Source organism: Hyaena hyaena, unplaced genomic scaffold (assembly GCF_003009895.1).
Source record: "Hyaena hyaena isolate Hyena2069 unplaced genomic scaffold, ASM300989v1 scaffold_39, whole genome shotgun sequence".
Lineage (NCBI taxonomy): Eukaryota > Metazoa > Chordata > Mammalia > Carnivora > Hyaenidae > Hyaena > Hyaena hyaena.
This window is the reverse complement of record NW_024080671.1, coordinates 352949-367652: the sequence shown is the minus strand read 5'-3', so window position 1 is coordinate 367652 and position 14704 is coordinate 352949. Positions and strand designations below refer to the sequence as shown.

At 47.3% G+C, this 14704-nt stretch overlaps 1 protein-coding gene across 2 annotated transcripts in view; it reads left to right on the top strand.

The window, feature by feature from the left end:
* The window catches only part of SLC16A6 (solute carrier family 16 member 6), a 16223-nt gene extending 1797 nt beyond the window's left edge, over positions 1 to 14426 (top strand). Inside the window, exons 2-7 of one of the 2 annotated variants that reach the window (XM_039229756.1) lie at positions 3394 to 3621; positions 5326 to 5564; positions 7543 to 7686; positions 9733 to 9861; positions 12070 to 12879; positions 13771 to 14426. In XM_039229756.1, coding sequence (XP_039085687.1) covers positions 5333 to 5564; positions 7543 to 7686; positions 9733 to 9861; positions 12070 to 12879; positions 13771 to 14021 — 1566 coding nt within the window. In that variant the 5' untranslated portion in view covers positions 3394 to 3621; positions 5326 to 5332 and the 3' untranslated portion in view covers positions 14022 to 14426. The remainder of the gene's footprint in view (positions 1 to 3393; positions 3622 to 5325; positions 5565 to 7542; positions 7687 to 9732; positions 9862 to 12069; positions 12880 to 13770) is intronic. The other variant, XM_039229755.1, reaches the window with a different exon arrangement.
* Positions 14427 to 14704: the final 278 nt, after the last annotated feature.

The following is a 14704-nucleotide window of genomic DNA, read 5'->3' as shown; positions in this document are numbered from 1 at the left end:
AGACAGCATGAGCAGGGGAGGGTCAGAGAGAGAGGGAGTCACAGACTGAAACAGGCTCCAGGCTCTGAGCTGGCAGTCAGCACAGAGCCCGACGCGGGGCTCAAACCCACGAACCGCGAGATCATGACCTAAGCGAAAGTCGGACACTTAACCGACTAAGCCACCCAGGCGCCCCTTTAATAGAGAATTCAGATGAACTTTACCTGAATGCAGACGGGTTTTGACAACGGGTGGGGGGGGGGGGGTTGGAAACAGCTTGGCGAAAGCTGTGCTCCAGGCTACGCCTTTAAGAACAGAGACTGGCCCTGCATTTGCTGAGGTTTGGCTTAAACTAGCAGCTATATCCCCTTTGCATCCAAAGCCTGCATTTTGAACTTTGCTCTGAACTGACCCTGGACTAAACACTCGACGGCCTATAATAACCCACTATTTTGCATTCTTGGTGGCCCCGAATCAAATCTTTACTCAACAGATCAAATCACACAGATTCCCAGGTATAGCCGAGTTCCATGCCTTGGCAGGATGCTCATTTATTTAAGGGGAAGACAACCAAATGCTTATAGGAAACATTCCGAAGTCCCCAGTGTAATTTTGTCCTTGTACTTCCTTTGGGAAGACCTCATGGGGAAGACGGGTTGGCCGCCAGGAAGCCCCATTCATCATAGAGTTTCACCACTGGGAGAGAGCCTCCAGTCTGCTGTGGCTAGTTCCTACTTTACAGATGATGAAATCTGGGGATTAAGTGATTTCCCCAAGATTGTGCAGCTGGTTAATGGCAGACCGACATGCAACGAATAACACCCGAGGGCTTCAAGACTACCAACATGTGGGCTTTGCCCCAGAGGACTCCTGAGTAGGGGATAAAAGTCTAACTCTGAGCAAATCCGGCTCAAAGGCTGTCCTAGGACTGTCCCTTCTTAGGACAGGGAGAGATCATGAGATCATGAGCAACATTCTCTTGTTTACCTGCTGACAACACGAAATCAAGGAGCAGAGTGATTCACCCCCTCGGCTGGCCTCTCCAGTCAGAACCCCCACACAGTAAACCTGTGTCCCTTTCCGTACGCTAAGTTCACATCGCCATAAAACCAAAGCAGTATTTGATATTCCAGAACTCGTAGAGGCTTCTAGGTAATTGTCTCTTCGACACGAGGTAATTACCTCGTGGAGGCGGACACTTTAAGCCAGTTGGCCTTGGGGCTGAATGGACATACAAAAAGGAGAGGAGTCCGGGTAGGGATTTATTTGGCAAGCAGGGACTTCCTCACTTGGTTTCGCAGGGATAGAGCAGGGCACCGCGTGAGCAGTAGCGCAAGACTCATACGTTGTGTAAGGAGTTTTTATTGAGCACATACTAGGTGCCAGATGTGCTGCCGGGTACTGGGTCTGGAAGGAGCTGCTGACTGCCCTTAGAGGCGCCTGCCCTGTGATCCTATGCGCAGAGCACAGAGGTTCTCAGCCAGTATGTTTCAGAAATCACGTTATTCTAGGATTATTCTGTTTTGTGGTCTTCTCTCCAAAGCTAAATATATTAGGACGCAGGATGCTTTAGGAGGATAAAGGCATAAAGTTTGGAGGAAGTGGGTTTCGGGGTGTCATCTTTGCTTTTTGACATTCCCAGTAATAATACTAAGAAGGCTTCTGTCCTCCAAAACCCTGACAGTACAGGTGAAAGTTCTAGTTGGATCTAGCTTTAAGAGAGTAGCACAGATGTAAAGCAAAGTTTGAAAAAAACAAAGGGATTGAACATAGACACAGAGTCAAGTCGGCCATCTTCCAGCCGGCTGCCATAGATCAGATCTACTTTTCACCCACACTGACGAGAACCCTCTAACATTTGCTCCTTCCTCCTGGCTTTCCTTGGAGCACCAGGTTTGGCCAGGGGAATCCGGTGATTCACAGAACTCGGCACTGAGCACAAGAGTATGAACTGGTAAAGCTGAATGGAACCTTAACGATTCTCCAGTCCAGCCTCCTCATTTGACTAATGAGGAACTCGGGCCCAGAGAGCTGCACCTGACTTTCTCAAGGTCACACAGTAAAGTGGTGACACAGTTTATGGAACTTTACATGCAAAGATCAAGGGAGTTCTTATCATTGAAAGAACTTCTTCCCAGCCTCTGCCTAAAACAGCCCCTTCCAGGCCTTTAAAATGCTGCCCCTTAGGTCGATAGGGCAGGATGCTTCGAGGCAGGAGATTTGATTCTGGGCCATTTCAGTCAAGTGCCTTCTCTTAGGTTTAGATTCTGCCTTTTATTAAAAAAAAAAAAAAAAAAAAAGAAGTAAGATTTTACAATGAGATGGACAAATGTGCTCTAAATTCCCTTTCCACGTTAACTTTCTAGAATTCTAACACCATTCTGGGCTACCGGTTGGTGGAAATTCCACCCATTTTGCAACGTTCAAACCACAGACCATAACAGGCCAAGAAATAGTGAAACAGACCCCATCACCAATGGGTAGCTAAATACCAAAGATGCAATCTTGTCCTAAATGCAGTCTGACAAAAAGATTGTCTCTTGATCCCGTGGAGGCTTTAGGCTAGAAAGAAATTCAGTCTTTGAAGTCTTTATCCTTTTTTTTCTTTTTTTTTTTCCTGCCTTTATCAATTTTATCTCAATATGTGTTTATTCAGGTTGGTCCTGAGCCCTAAGATCTTAGGAGCACCCTTCTGGGTTAGAGCATCATGCCAAAGATCCTCGGACTTTGTTGCCACTTAACCTAACTGCTTGTCAGAAACGTGCTCAGTTCTGGAAGGACACGTAAAGTGGTTTTGCTGTGCATTTCAGTCTTAGGGCCCCTATCATCACCGTCAACAAGGACTTAAGTCCCTGGGGACAGAAACCATCCCTCTACCTCTCACCACAGTGTCTCTGCTGCCTAGCAGAGGATCGGCCCCTCCTAGATACTTTGCTGAAAAAATAAATACAAGCTGTGTGAAAGGTCTGGGGGCGAGAAGGTAGAAGGAGGTACAAAGAGAGTAAGGTCCAGAGTTCGTTTTCCATGAGCTTATTATTATTTCCATGAGCAAATAAGGTAAATGCATACAAGTAAACAGTACCCCATTACTAAGTGATACCTGTCATGAAAAGAGAAGCCAGCCCCTAGGTTGAGTCGCTCGGAGGAAGCATTATGGAAGAGAGAAGACTTGACGGAGCAGGGTCTGACAGGTCCCAGCTGTAGAAGTGGGGGGGCAACCAGTCCTGGGGGGCGGAGAAGGGGCCTGGCCATGGGCAAGGTGGTTAGAGAGAGACTAGCGGGCAGGGAGGAGTCCGTTTGGACCATGGCCTGAGTCAAGTCTTAGAACGGGACGCAAGAAGGCTACAAAGACAGGGTGAGGTCCAACGATGAAGGCATTGAAAGCCAGGCTAATCCATGGGTTTTATCCCTCAGAAAGAGGAAAGCCACTGAAAAAGGCTGAGCAGAAAAATGTCATGACAGTGCAGCATTTCAAAGAGATTAATCGTACCGGACACACAGAGCCAGTTAGCCTAGTAAAGGAGTCTTGGGTTCCACAAGGAAAAGTCCTAACAGCCTGCTGGGGAGATGAGACGGAAGGGCAGGGGTGAAGCTAAGGACCGAAGCTGTGAGCTCACACCACTTCCCCCTCCCACTCCCCCAGTACGTCTCTCTATGGATAAACACTAAATACTAGATGGGCCCTATCACTGGGAAGTACTTTTTGTGGGTTCTTTTCTTTTTGGGGGAGGGGTTTCTAGATCTTAAGCCTAGTACTGTTTTTACTCCCCTGCCCCAAGTGCCCCATCTTGGGAGTGAATTTTGAAAGTCTAATGAAGGAGGGGCGCTGTGAAAACCTCATTTGCGGGAGGGCTCCCTGCTTCTATCCTAAATCAGCTGCTTTCCTTGTTGGGGAAGACGAATGCCAGACTGTTCTGTCGCTGCTCAGCCTACATCTTGATCCATTTAACTAGCCTTCCCACCTCTGTGTGTGCTCTCAGAAAGGATGCACTGACACACGGCAAAATGCAGAGGCCTTTGCTGCAGAGAGCATAAGCTTTTTTAAGCATCTTATGCCCTATTTCATTTAATCAAATATTTAACAGTAGAGGACAAAGAGTGAGTCTACTGTCCTTTCAGACTCCCAGGCTACAGTGTGAGGGGCACCATGGATAAGATGAAGGGTACTAAGTTAGGTCAGATTTGCTGCTTTTTAAGATTTACAAGAGTAAACTCAGAATATTGTTATGTCCTAATACCAAAAATTGGCAAGTCTACCAGATAGGTGAGGTTGTGTCCTGTTATTTTTCAGCTGCCCTCCAATATCAATAAGACCTGCCTTAGAACCTGAACACGGCAACTTAACGGCCAGGAAAAGGTCACCCGCACGTCCTGAAATTTCAACTTGTATACAACTGTATGACTGTAGAGAATTCTTCAATTCAAGAGCTTGAAGACCATGGACTTATTTATTATTACAGATAGTAGTTTGGGGCTGGGCTAAAAACACATTACTGTTTCAAAGCACATGTAACTGCAGAGGCCTTGAATAGCACAGTGCTCAGTCCCCAGTGGGGAAGACTCAAGTTCAGCCACCCTCCCTTCAGTGGTTAACTGGCTGTCCGGGCCTTGCAGATTTTCACTGCTTTATTGGTCACTGTATTCTAGAGTCCGTGTCAGTTGCTAATCCATCAAGTCGTGGTTAACTTCGAGGAACTTACTCATTAGGGTTATAGTCTGTTCCTGTAGGTACATCCGCATGGAAAATGCCAGATCATAATCAGAATGTTGCTCGCGGAGCAGGAAATGCCATCAAGGAGAGGTAGCTGATGATCTGAATGGCTGGTAGCATCAAGTAGAGACCCATAGGATGTCACAAACACTTATCCCATGGAAGATGCTAGATGGACGGTTACTGTTTGCCTCTTAGCCTCCCTTTTTATGGGCTTTATTTCTGATCAACATTCCTTATGATCAATCTAAGCCTCCTTTACACCTAACTTGTCTTCAAGGTCAGGGTCAGCATCAATGCTTGGTCTGGTGGCCATTCTGTGTCCTTCAGGGTACCTCTAACTATGCTGTTCCGATTCCTTTTGTTTGTTTTTTCCCACTTACTTATCACAGCTGGGAAGTCGTACTTCCAAATTCTTCGGGGGCTCCATATACAAGTCTTTGGAGCCCCTGAAGAATTTGGAAGTGCGACTTCCCAGCTGTGACAATTAATGTGTCATTGTTCAAAGACTTTAGAGTAACTGCACATTATTTAAATATTCATCACCCTAAGAAGTGTGGTAAGTAGTTCTTATCTGTTCTGTTTGCAGAATCATCAACCCTTGTGCTATTGCTGGTCTGATTTTTTTTTTTCAGATTAAGAATGACCCAAAAGACATCACAGCTTTGCTCCAGAGCCAATGTTTATACTCAAGTGCCTGACGGAGGATGGGGCTGGGTGGTCGCCGTGTCTTTTTTCTTCGTTGAAGTCTTTACCTATGGTATCATCAAGTCATTTGGTGTCTTCTTCAATGACTTAATGGACAGTTTTAACGAATCCAATAGCAGGATTTCATGGGTCATATCCATATGTGTATTTGTCTTAACATTCACAGGTTGGTATCTCTTTCTGTTTGAACGATATGTAAGCATGTGCGGCTTTTCTTTGGCTTAACTATGTGATGGGCTCACCGTATTGGCAATGCATTTCCTCATATGACCCATGGGCCCTTTCCAGCCTGTTAAGTAATAGGGTTTTCAGGGGTTTGGGGATGGCAAGTAACAAGAGGCGCTGAAGGAAAAGGCCCTATTTGCCTGCCCTGATGGCCTTCAGTTTGTACACACGTGCATTGAACACCTACTGTATGCACACTCTTAGGATACGATAGATTACTTCGAGGCCAGCAGTAAGCTCCCGTCCTATATCGTCATTTTCTGAAGAAGAAACTGCAAAAGTATTTGCCATATTAGCTCTGGTCTCATAAACAGATTCTTAGGAAAGACGCTGGGACTTGTAAATGCGGATGCATGAAGAAAAACAAGGGGATGTCAAACAGGCTATAATGAAAAATTACAAATTTTATCCAGGAGGGACATTCTGAATTCAGACAGCCACTTCCCTGAAGGATATCACTGGCTGACTGGAGTGCAGGACCGCACCTCCAACAGCATCCGAGAAAATGGGGTTCAGTACCATTTTCAATGTGCTAATCGGCTCGGGGTCCCCTACGGGTCTGATTCTCTGGATGGTCCATCCATCTATCAGGGGCCACGCCAAGGGCTTCCAAGAAAACATGGCCATTGAACTCACCTCAGAAACTTAGCAGAGCTGACCTCACACTGCTCTAACCCTAGCATCCCACCAATGGAAACTATTCCCTCTGAAGTTTTCTGTCTTTAAATGTAGTTCGTTTTCAGCTGCATCGCGTCTTCGAGAGGAAGCTCCATGGTTCTTCCCTATCGAGTAAAGAATTTCTCACCGCTGCCCATACTGAGTCCTGGGAGCGTCACAGAAGCTCCCCCACCGACCCCCCACAGTTCCATGGAACTGAGTATTAAGACATTTACGTTTTTAATTGGGGAAAGTTTACTCTCTCGGCAGAAGAATTTAAGTGCATTCGAACTAAAGTTTTACCTCTGGCAGTCTAAATTAAAAGAAAATCCCAGAGCTTCACTCTGAGCTCTTTGATAACCGAAAACAACAATACGGTCAACAAGAAATTTCCCGTTAATGCTATTAAACTAGAAAATGATTCTTCTAAATGCTGTTATGATAGGAGTTAGCGCCTTGCGCTAAAGTACCACCTAAAGATGATGAGCATGGTTTCATTATGAGCTCCATTCAATATTGGTTTAAAGTGTACTAACAGAAGAGTTATATATGGACTGACCCCAATGAAAAAGATTTAGTCTTTTTTTTTTTTTTTCAGTTCCTCTATCTAGCATGTTCTGTATTGCTCTTTTACCTAGTTGTCAATGGTTTCCTTATCTTGGTGTATTCAAGTCAGTATCAGTGTCGGCCTAAGTTTGCCAGACTTCAATGTTCTGCAGGGTACGGAGTATAGACGTTAAGCGAATCAATGATCATAACCACTCTGAATTCTCTAGCCCCTAGCTAGCCTCCTTGCTGGGTGTTCACCTGTGCACTCACTGTGCTTTCGTATCATTTTCAGAAAAGTCAAATGAAACTGAGCTAGAAACTGACCATAAAGGGAGCTTTCTAAAAAAGAATCCAAAGCCATGACTATAGAAAAGGAAGCCGATTCGAACCATCGTAGGAAAACTCATTTCTGTCATGGAATAGCACACATTACGTGCATTATATCTAATGTTACAGGTGCTCATGGGGAGCCCGCATTGCTTTCCTCTAAAAACAGAGCCGTGTGTTTTATCCCGTTACTCTGGCTTTCTCCTTTAAGAAGCCCAAAGAACATACTGGCCAGTTCGAACAAATATAACCATCGTGTAAGATGTATTATATATCAAACATCATCTCTCCACGTTCAAGACGTAAGAGAAGGCATCTTGCAATAAGAAGGCTAATGGTCGTGCCTCTGGGAGTTGAAATGTCACAACTGTGATCTTTCACTGCAGCTCCCCTCTCCACCATCCTGAGCACTCGTTTTGGGCACCGTCTGGTGGTCGTGGCAGGGGGCCTGCTTGTCAGCACAGGAATGGTGACGGCCTCCTTTTCCGGGGAGCTGTACCACATGTACATTTCGATTGGCGTCATATCCGGTAAGTGCGGCTCCGGGGCTCCAAAGTGCTCCAGATACTCAGTTTGAAAAACAAGGAGGGGGAAGGAGGGGGTCCAACCCAATGGGTATCTTTTTTCTTTGTCTTTTTTTTTTCTTTTAAATTAATAGCGCCCCAGGGGCGCCTGGGTGGCTTAGTCGGTTAAGCGACTTTCGCTTGAGTCATGATCTCGCGGTCCGTGGGTTCGAGCCCCGCGTCGGGCTCTGTGCTGACTGCCAGCTCAGAGCCTGGAGCCTGTTTCAGTCTGTGACTCCCTCTCTCTCTGACCCTCCCCTGCTCGCGCTGTCTCTCTCTCTCTCTCCTAGAAATAAAGCATTAAAAAAAAATAATAAAAATAAATTAATTAATAGCGCCCCAAATCGGTGGTTTTGAACTGGGCTGGATGGGCTCCGGGGATATGAGGACCTCTCTCAGTGCCCAGGAGTTTTTGACTTTTTTTTTTTTAATATTTACCAATGAGAAAAATAACTTCTCTTTTGCATTAGTTTGCAGCCCAAAGACATCCCTTTCACAAAGATGGGAATTTCCTTAGTGGGTATTTCCTAAGTGGGAGTCTGAGACTTCTGGGCTGTAGGGGAGGGTGAAGGCATGCTAGGCTTTGTCTCCGGGGTCTGAGAAAATGTTTTTCCCTGTAAAAGGAGTCCCTACAGGGGCTCCTGGGTGGCTCAGTGGGTTAAGCATCCAACTTCAGCTCAGGTCACAATATCATGGTTTGTGGGTTCGAGCCCCTCGTCGGGCTCTTTGCTGACAGCTCGGAGCCTGGAGCTGCTTCTGATTCTGTGTCTCCTTCTCTCTCTGTGCCGCTCCACCGCTCATGCTTGTCTCTCTCTGTCTCTCAAAATTGAATAAACATTAAAAGGAGTCCCTACATTACTTAACAGATGATATATGTATATCGTTAAGATTTGTACAACTTTTCATATATTTCTGCACCTATCAAAACTCAATTATTTCTCCTAAATACAGGTCTTATATAAAAACTATATTCAGTAGTAGTCTGTGCATTGTGAATTCTATAAATTGTTCTAATGCAGAAAAATAGGGAGGGGGAAAACAGAGAAAACGGTTTTTATACTTCTGACATCCCCAAACAACTGTTACAGCTTTTCTAGACCTTCAATGAAATCTCTTTTTTTTTTTAAGTTTATTTATTTTGAGAGAAAGAGATTGGGGGAGGATCAAAGAGAGAGAGAGAGTCCTAAGCAGGCTCCACACTGTCTGCACAGAGCACGACTCAGGGCTCGATCTCATGAACTGCGAGGTCATGGCCTGAGCCAAATGCAAGAATCGGACGCCCTACTGACTGAGCCACTAAGGCGCCCCTGAAACCCTTTATTTTATCTTATTTTATTTTTTGCTACAGCACCTTTTTCCAGAGTGAAATTCTTGGCTCCCAGAACTTATGATTTATAAAATAAACACCACTCCCTCCCCAAATAGTTTATAATGGCAGCTTCTATTTCCTCTTTTACCCAGTAATCATTTAAGAAATGTATTGTTTGGATTTCCAAGAGGTTCGATTGTCCGGTGGTTAACTTTTTTGGTATTATTTTCAGATTGTCATGCATCGTGACCAAAGTATTTGCTGGCACAAAATCTTTGGGGAAACCAAAGATGTCTATTTGACATGGCACATAATATTAAAAAAACTAATCCCTAAAAATGCATACTTTCATGCATACATTAAATTAAATACTAAAACAAAAACAGGGGTGCCTGGGAGGCTTAGTCGGTTAAGCATCCGACTTTAGCTCAGGTCATGATCTCACAGCTCGTGGGTTTGAGCCCCGCGTCGGGCCCTGTGCTGACAGCTCAGAGCCTGGAGCCTGTTTCAGATTCTGTGTCTCCCCTTCGCTCTGCCCCTCCCCTGCTGATGCTCTCTCTGTCTCTCAATAATAAATAAACATTAAAAAAAAAATTTAATAAAACAATAAAAACAAAAATAAACATAACAGTCCCAGACCTCTGAATGCACCCTTCTGGAATCAATCCAAATGTGATGCTCACTGTTCTTTCTGTCTCTTCCAGGTTTGGGATTCTGCTTTAGCTTTCTACCAACTGTCACCATTTTATCCCAGTACTTTGATAAAAGGCGCTCCATGGTCACTGCAATTGCTTCCACGGGAGAATGTTTCGCCATGTTCGCCTTCGCCCCAGGTAGGCGGACCCCCATGGTCCATGTACGGACGCGGGTAGGGGAGGCCCCTCAGCTCTCCTTGCCAACAGCCGGCTGACTCTAACCGCATGCACCAGAAAGGTTATTATTTGCCTTCTTTCCTCCAGCACAGTTTAAATCTATCTTCCCTCAACCCATTTTAGGAATCCTGCCCCCCTAACACTGATAGGTCAGGAGGTGTAAGACGCCCATTCAGTGGGAAGGCTGGAAACATCCGTTCCAAAATAACTAATTTAATGATTTGAGATTGGTCACACTATCATCTCTCCTTTGTCAAAAGAGCCATATTCAGTGTGGATTTAAAATGTGCCGATACACTCAGCTTCATTATCTGTGTGTGGGTCATCTCACGGCACAATTTTCCTCCCTGGCCTACTTGCTACCTCAGTGTTAGCAGGTGAATTTCACTCTAACAAGCAATAGACGGTTAAGCTCGGAGATCCAGACTCACTTCCTACTCCGCTGTTTCCTGGAAGAATGTGTCTGTGAGTGTACTTTGTTCAAAGGAGTTAATGTAGAAATATTTAGGGGTGCCATTTCATAGGGTCTGAAGCTTTTCACATGGTTTAAAAAATGGACTAGATGTGTGCCTGCTGATATGTAGGAAGACAGAGAGACGGGGGACACGGTAATTGTTGAATTTCCGCGAAGGGAGTCAGGCCCACTGGGTCACTCTTTCTACTTTTCTGTCCGCTTCATGCGGGGGGAGAATCACGGGTCTGTGAGGGTGGAAACTGCATGCGGGCGGCCATGTTCCCTAGCACCTCCGTGGTACCTAGTAGGCACTCAAGAAATCCTAAATGGAAGGGTGCCCGGGTGGCTCAGTCGGCTAAGCATCCGACTTTAGCTCAGGTCAGGACCTCATAACTCCTGGGTTCGAGCCCCGCATCAAGCTCTGTGCTGTCAGCCCACTTCAGATTCTCTGTCTCCCTCTCTCTGCCCGTTCCCTGCTCACGGTCTACCTCTCTCTCTCTCTCTCTGTCTCGAAATAAATAAACATCTATTTTTTTAAAAAGTTAAATGGAGGAAGGAATACTGCACCCACTTTTGCCAGATGAGCGTAAAGCTTTTCAAAATCCCCAAGCCTAAAATATCTTGCTGGAAGTTTCCCACATTAATGGGAGGAATGAGAGATGTGAAACATGCTATAAAAGTAACTGGAGCCCTGCCCCCCCCCCGCCCCGAGGAATGTGGGGCTGCCTTGTTATGCCTGTCTTCTGGATAACTAGCTTCCCATGTCTTCATACCTGTCTGCTCTCAAAGAAGTAGAATTTCATAAAATTCTACTGCGTATCATGTAACCTTTCTAGGATGCTTACGAAGATGCTTTAAGGTCCTGAGGGGCCTGCGTTATACAGTTGTCGCTGTGGGGCTTTCCGCTCCCCTGTGGCCGTCTCCCCCAGCCTCCCGTTCCAGTGTCCAGCCTGTCCCTGGTCAGCAGCCCAGGACCATCGTTACTGGTGGGAAGGAGCAGACACAGTTAAGGGCTTTCCTGTCCCCGGTAAAGGACAGTCTGCAGAGTAGAAATTGTAGAATGGTGTCATCACTGAATTCTGCGATCACTGTGGGCTTTTAGGTTCTTCGCTTATCTTTCTAGTTGATCCATGACTACCGAGGGCTGCATGAGCGAATGCACAGTGACCTAGCTCAGAGGTAGGAAATTCTGTCCTGAAAGGGCCAGGCAGTAAACACTTTAGGCTTTCGCAGACTGTCCGTGTCTGTCAGAACCCCTCACGCTCCGTGTTTACAGCGCAAAGGCCACCATACACCACATCGGCGGCTGAGCGGGGCCGCGTTCCACTCAAGCGTTATTATCAAAGACACGCAGTGGGCTGGGTCTGGCCTGCTGTTCGCCAAAACCCGGACGTAGGTCACCGGCTTCCTTCATTTCTCGTGCCTCCGCCGGGCAACACGCACCCTCCAGAGCTCTTCTGGAGAGCTAGGCTGACAGACTTGGGTTTGTATCTGATACTCCCTGTGCACGTTTTCCCCTGATTGGTTCCGAACGGCATCAAAGCCTAGAATGAGGGATCCAGTCCGGGCGGACTGCATTCACCCTGCTGAGTCCATTTTTACCGAAGTTCAGTGCTAAACCGGAACCCTCGTTCCTGCTCCGTATTTTTTTCTCCTTTCTCGAGTCTGTTTCTGACCTTCGATTTTTATTTCTTCTTCGCCCCCGCCTCTCCAAGCCATCACAGCCCTGAAGGACAACATTGGCTGGCGATACAGCCTCCTCTTCGTGGGCCTGCTGCAGCTGAACATTGTCGTCTGCGGGGCGCTGCTGAGGCCGATTATCATCAAAGGACCGGGGTCCCCCAAAGCAACCGCACACGAACACCGGAAGGAAGTGCAATGTATGCTCGAAAACGAGAAAACACGCACCTCAATAGATTCCATTGACTCAGGAGTAGAACTACCTACCTCACCGAAAAATGTGCCTGGTCACACCAACACGGACCTGGGGCCGAAGGCCGACATGCAGCCGGCGAGGGCCGGCGCCAAGCAGAGCGACAAGAAAGCTCCTCTGTTGGACTTCTCCATCTTGAAAGACACGAGTTTCATTTGTTACGCGTTGTTCGGTCTTTTTGCAACCCTGGGGTTCTTCGCGCCTTCCCTGTACATCATTCCCTTGGCCATCAGTCTAGGCATCGAACAGGACCGCGCTGCCTTTTTACTGTCCACCATGGCGATCGCTGAGGTTTTTGGGAGGATCGGGGCTGGCTGCGTCTTCAACAGGGAGCCCATCCGCAAGATCTACATTGAGCTCATCTGCGTGATCTTACTGACTGTGTCTCTCTTTGCCTTTACTTTCGCTACCGAATTCTGGGGTCTCATGTCATGCAGCATATTTTTTGGGTTCATGGTTGGGACGGTAGGGGGTACCCACATTCCACTGCTTGCCGAAGACGATGTCGTGGGAATCGAGAAGATGTCGTCTGCCGCCGGAGTCTATGTCTTCATTCAGAGTATATCGGGACTGGCCGGGCCACCCCTTGCAGGTAATTTACATACACCAAACACGAACCCTCATCTACCGTCCCCGTATCAGGTGTGCTGACTTCTTGTGAGAGTCTTAAGGGGGGAAGAAAAACCTACTGGTTTTTATGGTCCATACAATTATCAGAGCCGGCAGGATTAGAAATTACCTGAGCCAGGTCTCTTGACTTACGTATGAGGAAATTGAAGGTCAAAGCATGTAAGCCAACAGTCGTATGGCAACTGAGTGACCGAGTCAGGATTAGAACCTATGTCTGCAGTCCAGGCTCCCCCAACCTTGGGCTACCATCTTGCCTTGTAAGCGCTAAAGCGGGACCCATCGGTGTATAACCTCACTCATTACCCTCTGACTTTTGGAACCGCAGCACGAAGGGAGTTCCGTAAGCCATCCGCCCTTCTTAGGAAGGGGGGGTGAGGAAACCGGGCACATGGCTCACTCTGCAGATACTTAATTGATTACTACTCAAGATTTCTTGTCAGAAGGACTTGGGGGTGTTTCCTACCTTAGCCCCGAAATGGGTCCTCAAAAGTTATCAGGACAGAAATCTTAACCTCCTCTTAAAAGATCCCCAAAGTGAACTCCAGTGAAAAGAATAGAGCTCTTTCTTCTCACTGTTTCCTTTTCCAAGAAGCAGGCATCTAACCGTCCGGCGTTTTATTCCCCAGAGGACAGACGAGCCCCGGCAGAACGTGCTAGCGCCCCAGTCGGGCGTCTCAGCTGTGCGTCTGCCTCGCTAACCCCTTCTCCCCAGTCTAGGAGAGACCCACACCTTCTGCTCCCTTTGTTCTTGCGAAAGCCCAGCTAGAACACGCAAGGCTAGGCCACTGAGAAGCTTCTGGGTGGGAGAGGGTTTGCGGCCGCGTTGCTAACAGATGCGAATGCTTTCTCCCAGGTCTGTTGGTGGACCAGAGTAAGATTTACAGTAGAGCCTTCTACTCCTGTGCCACGGGCACGTCGGTGGCCGCTGGGTGCCTGGCGCTGGTGAGGCCTTGTCGAAAGGGACTGTGCCAGCACCACCCCGTGGGTGGGGCCCAGGCCGAGAATCCTCGCGGGAAAGCTTTACAGGACATCCCCGAAGACTTCCTCGAAATGGACCTTGGCAGAAATGAGCATAAAGTTCACGTGAAAGTGGAGCCTGTGTGAGCTGCTTTCCCGTAACGCCCAGTCGGCCGGGAGGTGGGCAGACGCCGGTGGGGGGGGGGGGGGGGGGGCGGGACGCGGGGCAGTACGGGGGCCTGCCCGCTCGATGCGCTTTCCAAATGACACCTTAGAGGGAATGTGTGTGTGAACACGACCAGCATCCTTTTCGCTTGTTTCGTAAGCCAAAACGAAAACAGCCCCGCAGTTTCCACACGTGGATCTGGCTGTCTTTGGTAGCAAAACGGAGATAGGAAGAAGGACCCTGTGGCTCACATCCCCAATTCCGAACGGTGCCGTGGATGGCCAGAGGGGTTGGGAGAGCTCTCACGTGTGATGAACAGCAATCTTCTAAGATGACATGAGCCCAGATCGCTGAAATGAAATTGGCGGCTACCAAAAAAAAAAAAAATTTCTTTTTTTTTTTTTTAAATTTTTTTTAATGTTTTATTTATTTCTAGGAGAGAGAGAGAGAGAGACAGCACGAGCAGGGGAGGGTCAGAGAGAGAGGGATTCACAGACTGAAACAGGCTCCAGGCTCTGAGCTGGCAGTCAGCACAGAGCCCGACGCGGGGCTCGAACCCACGAACCGCGAGATCATGACCTAAGCGAAAGTCAGACGCTCAACCGACTAAGCCACCCAGGCGCCCCAAAAAAAAAAAAATTTCTTAAATCATGTTTTAAATTTC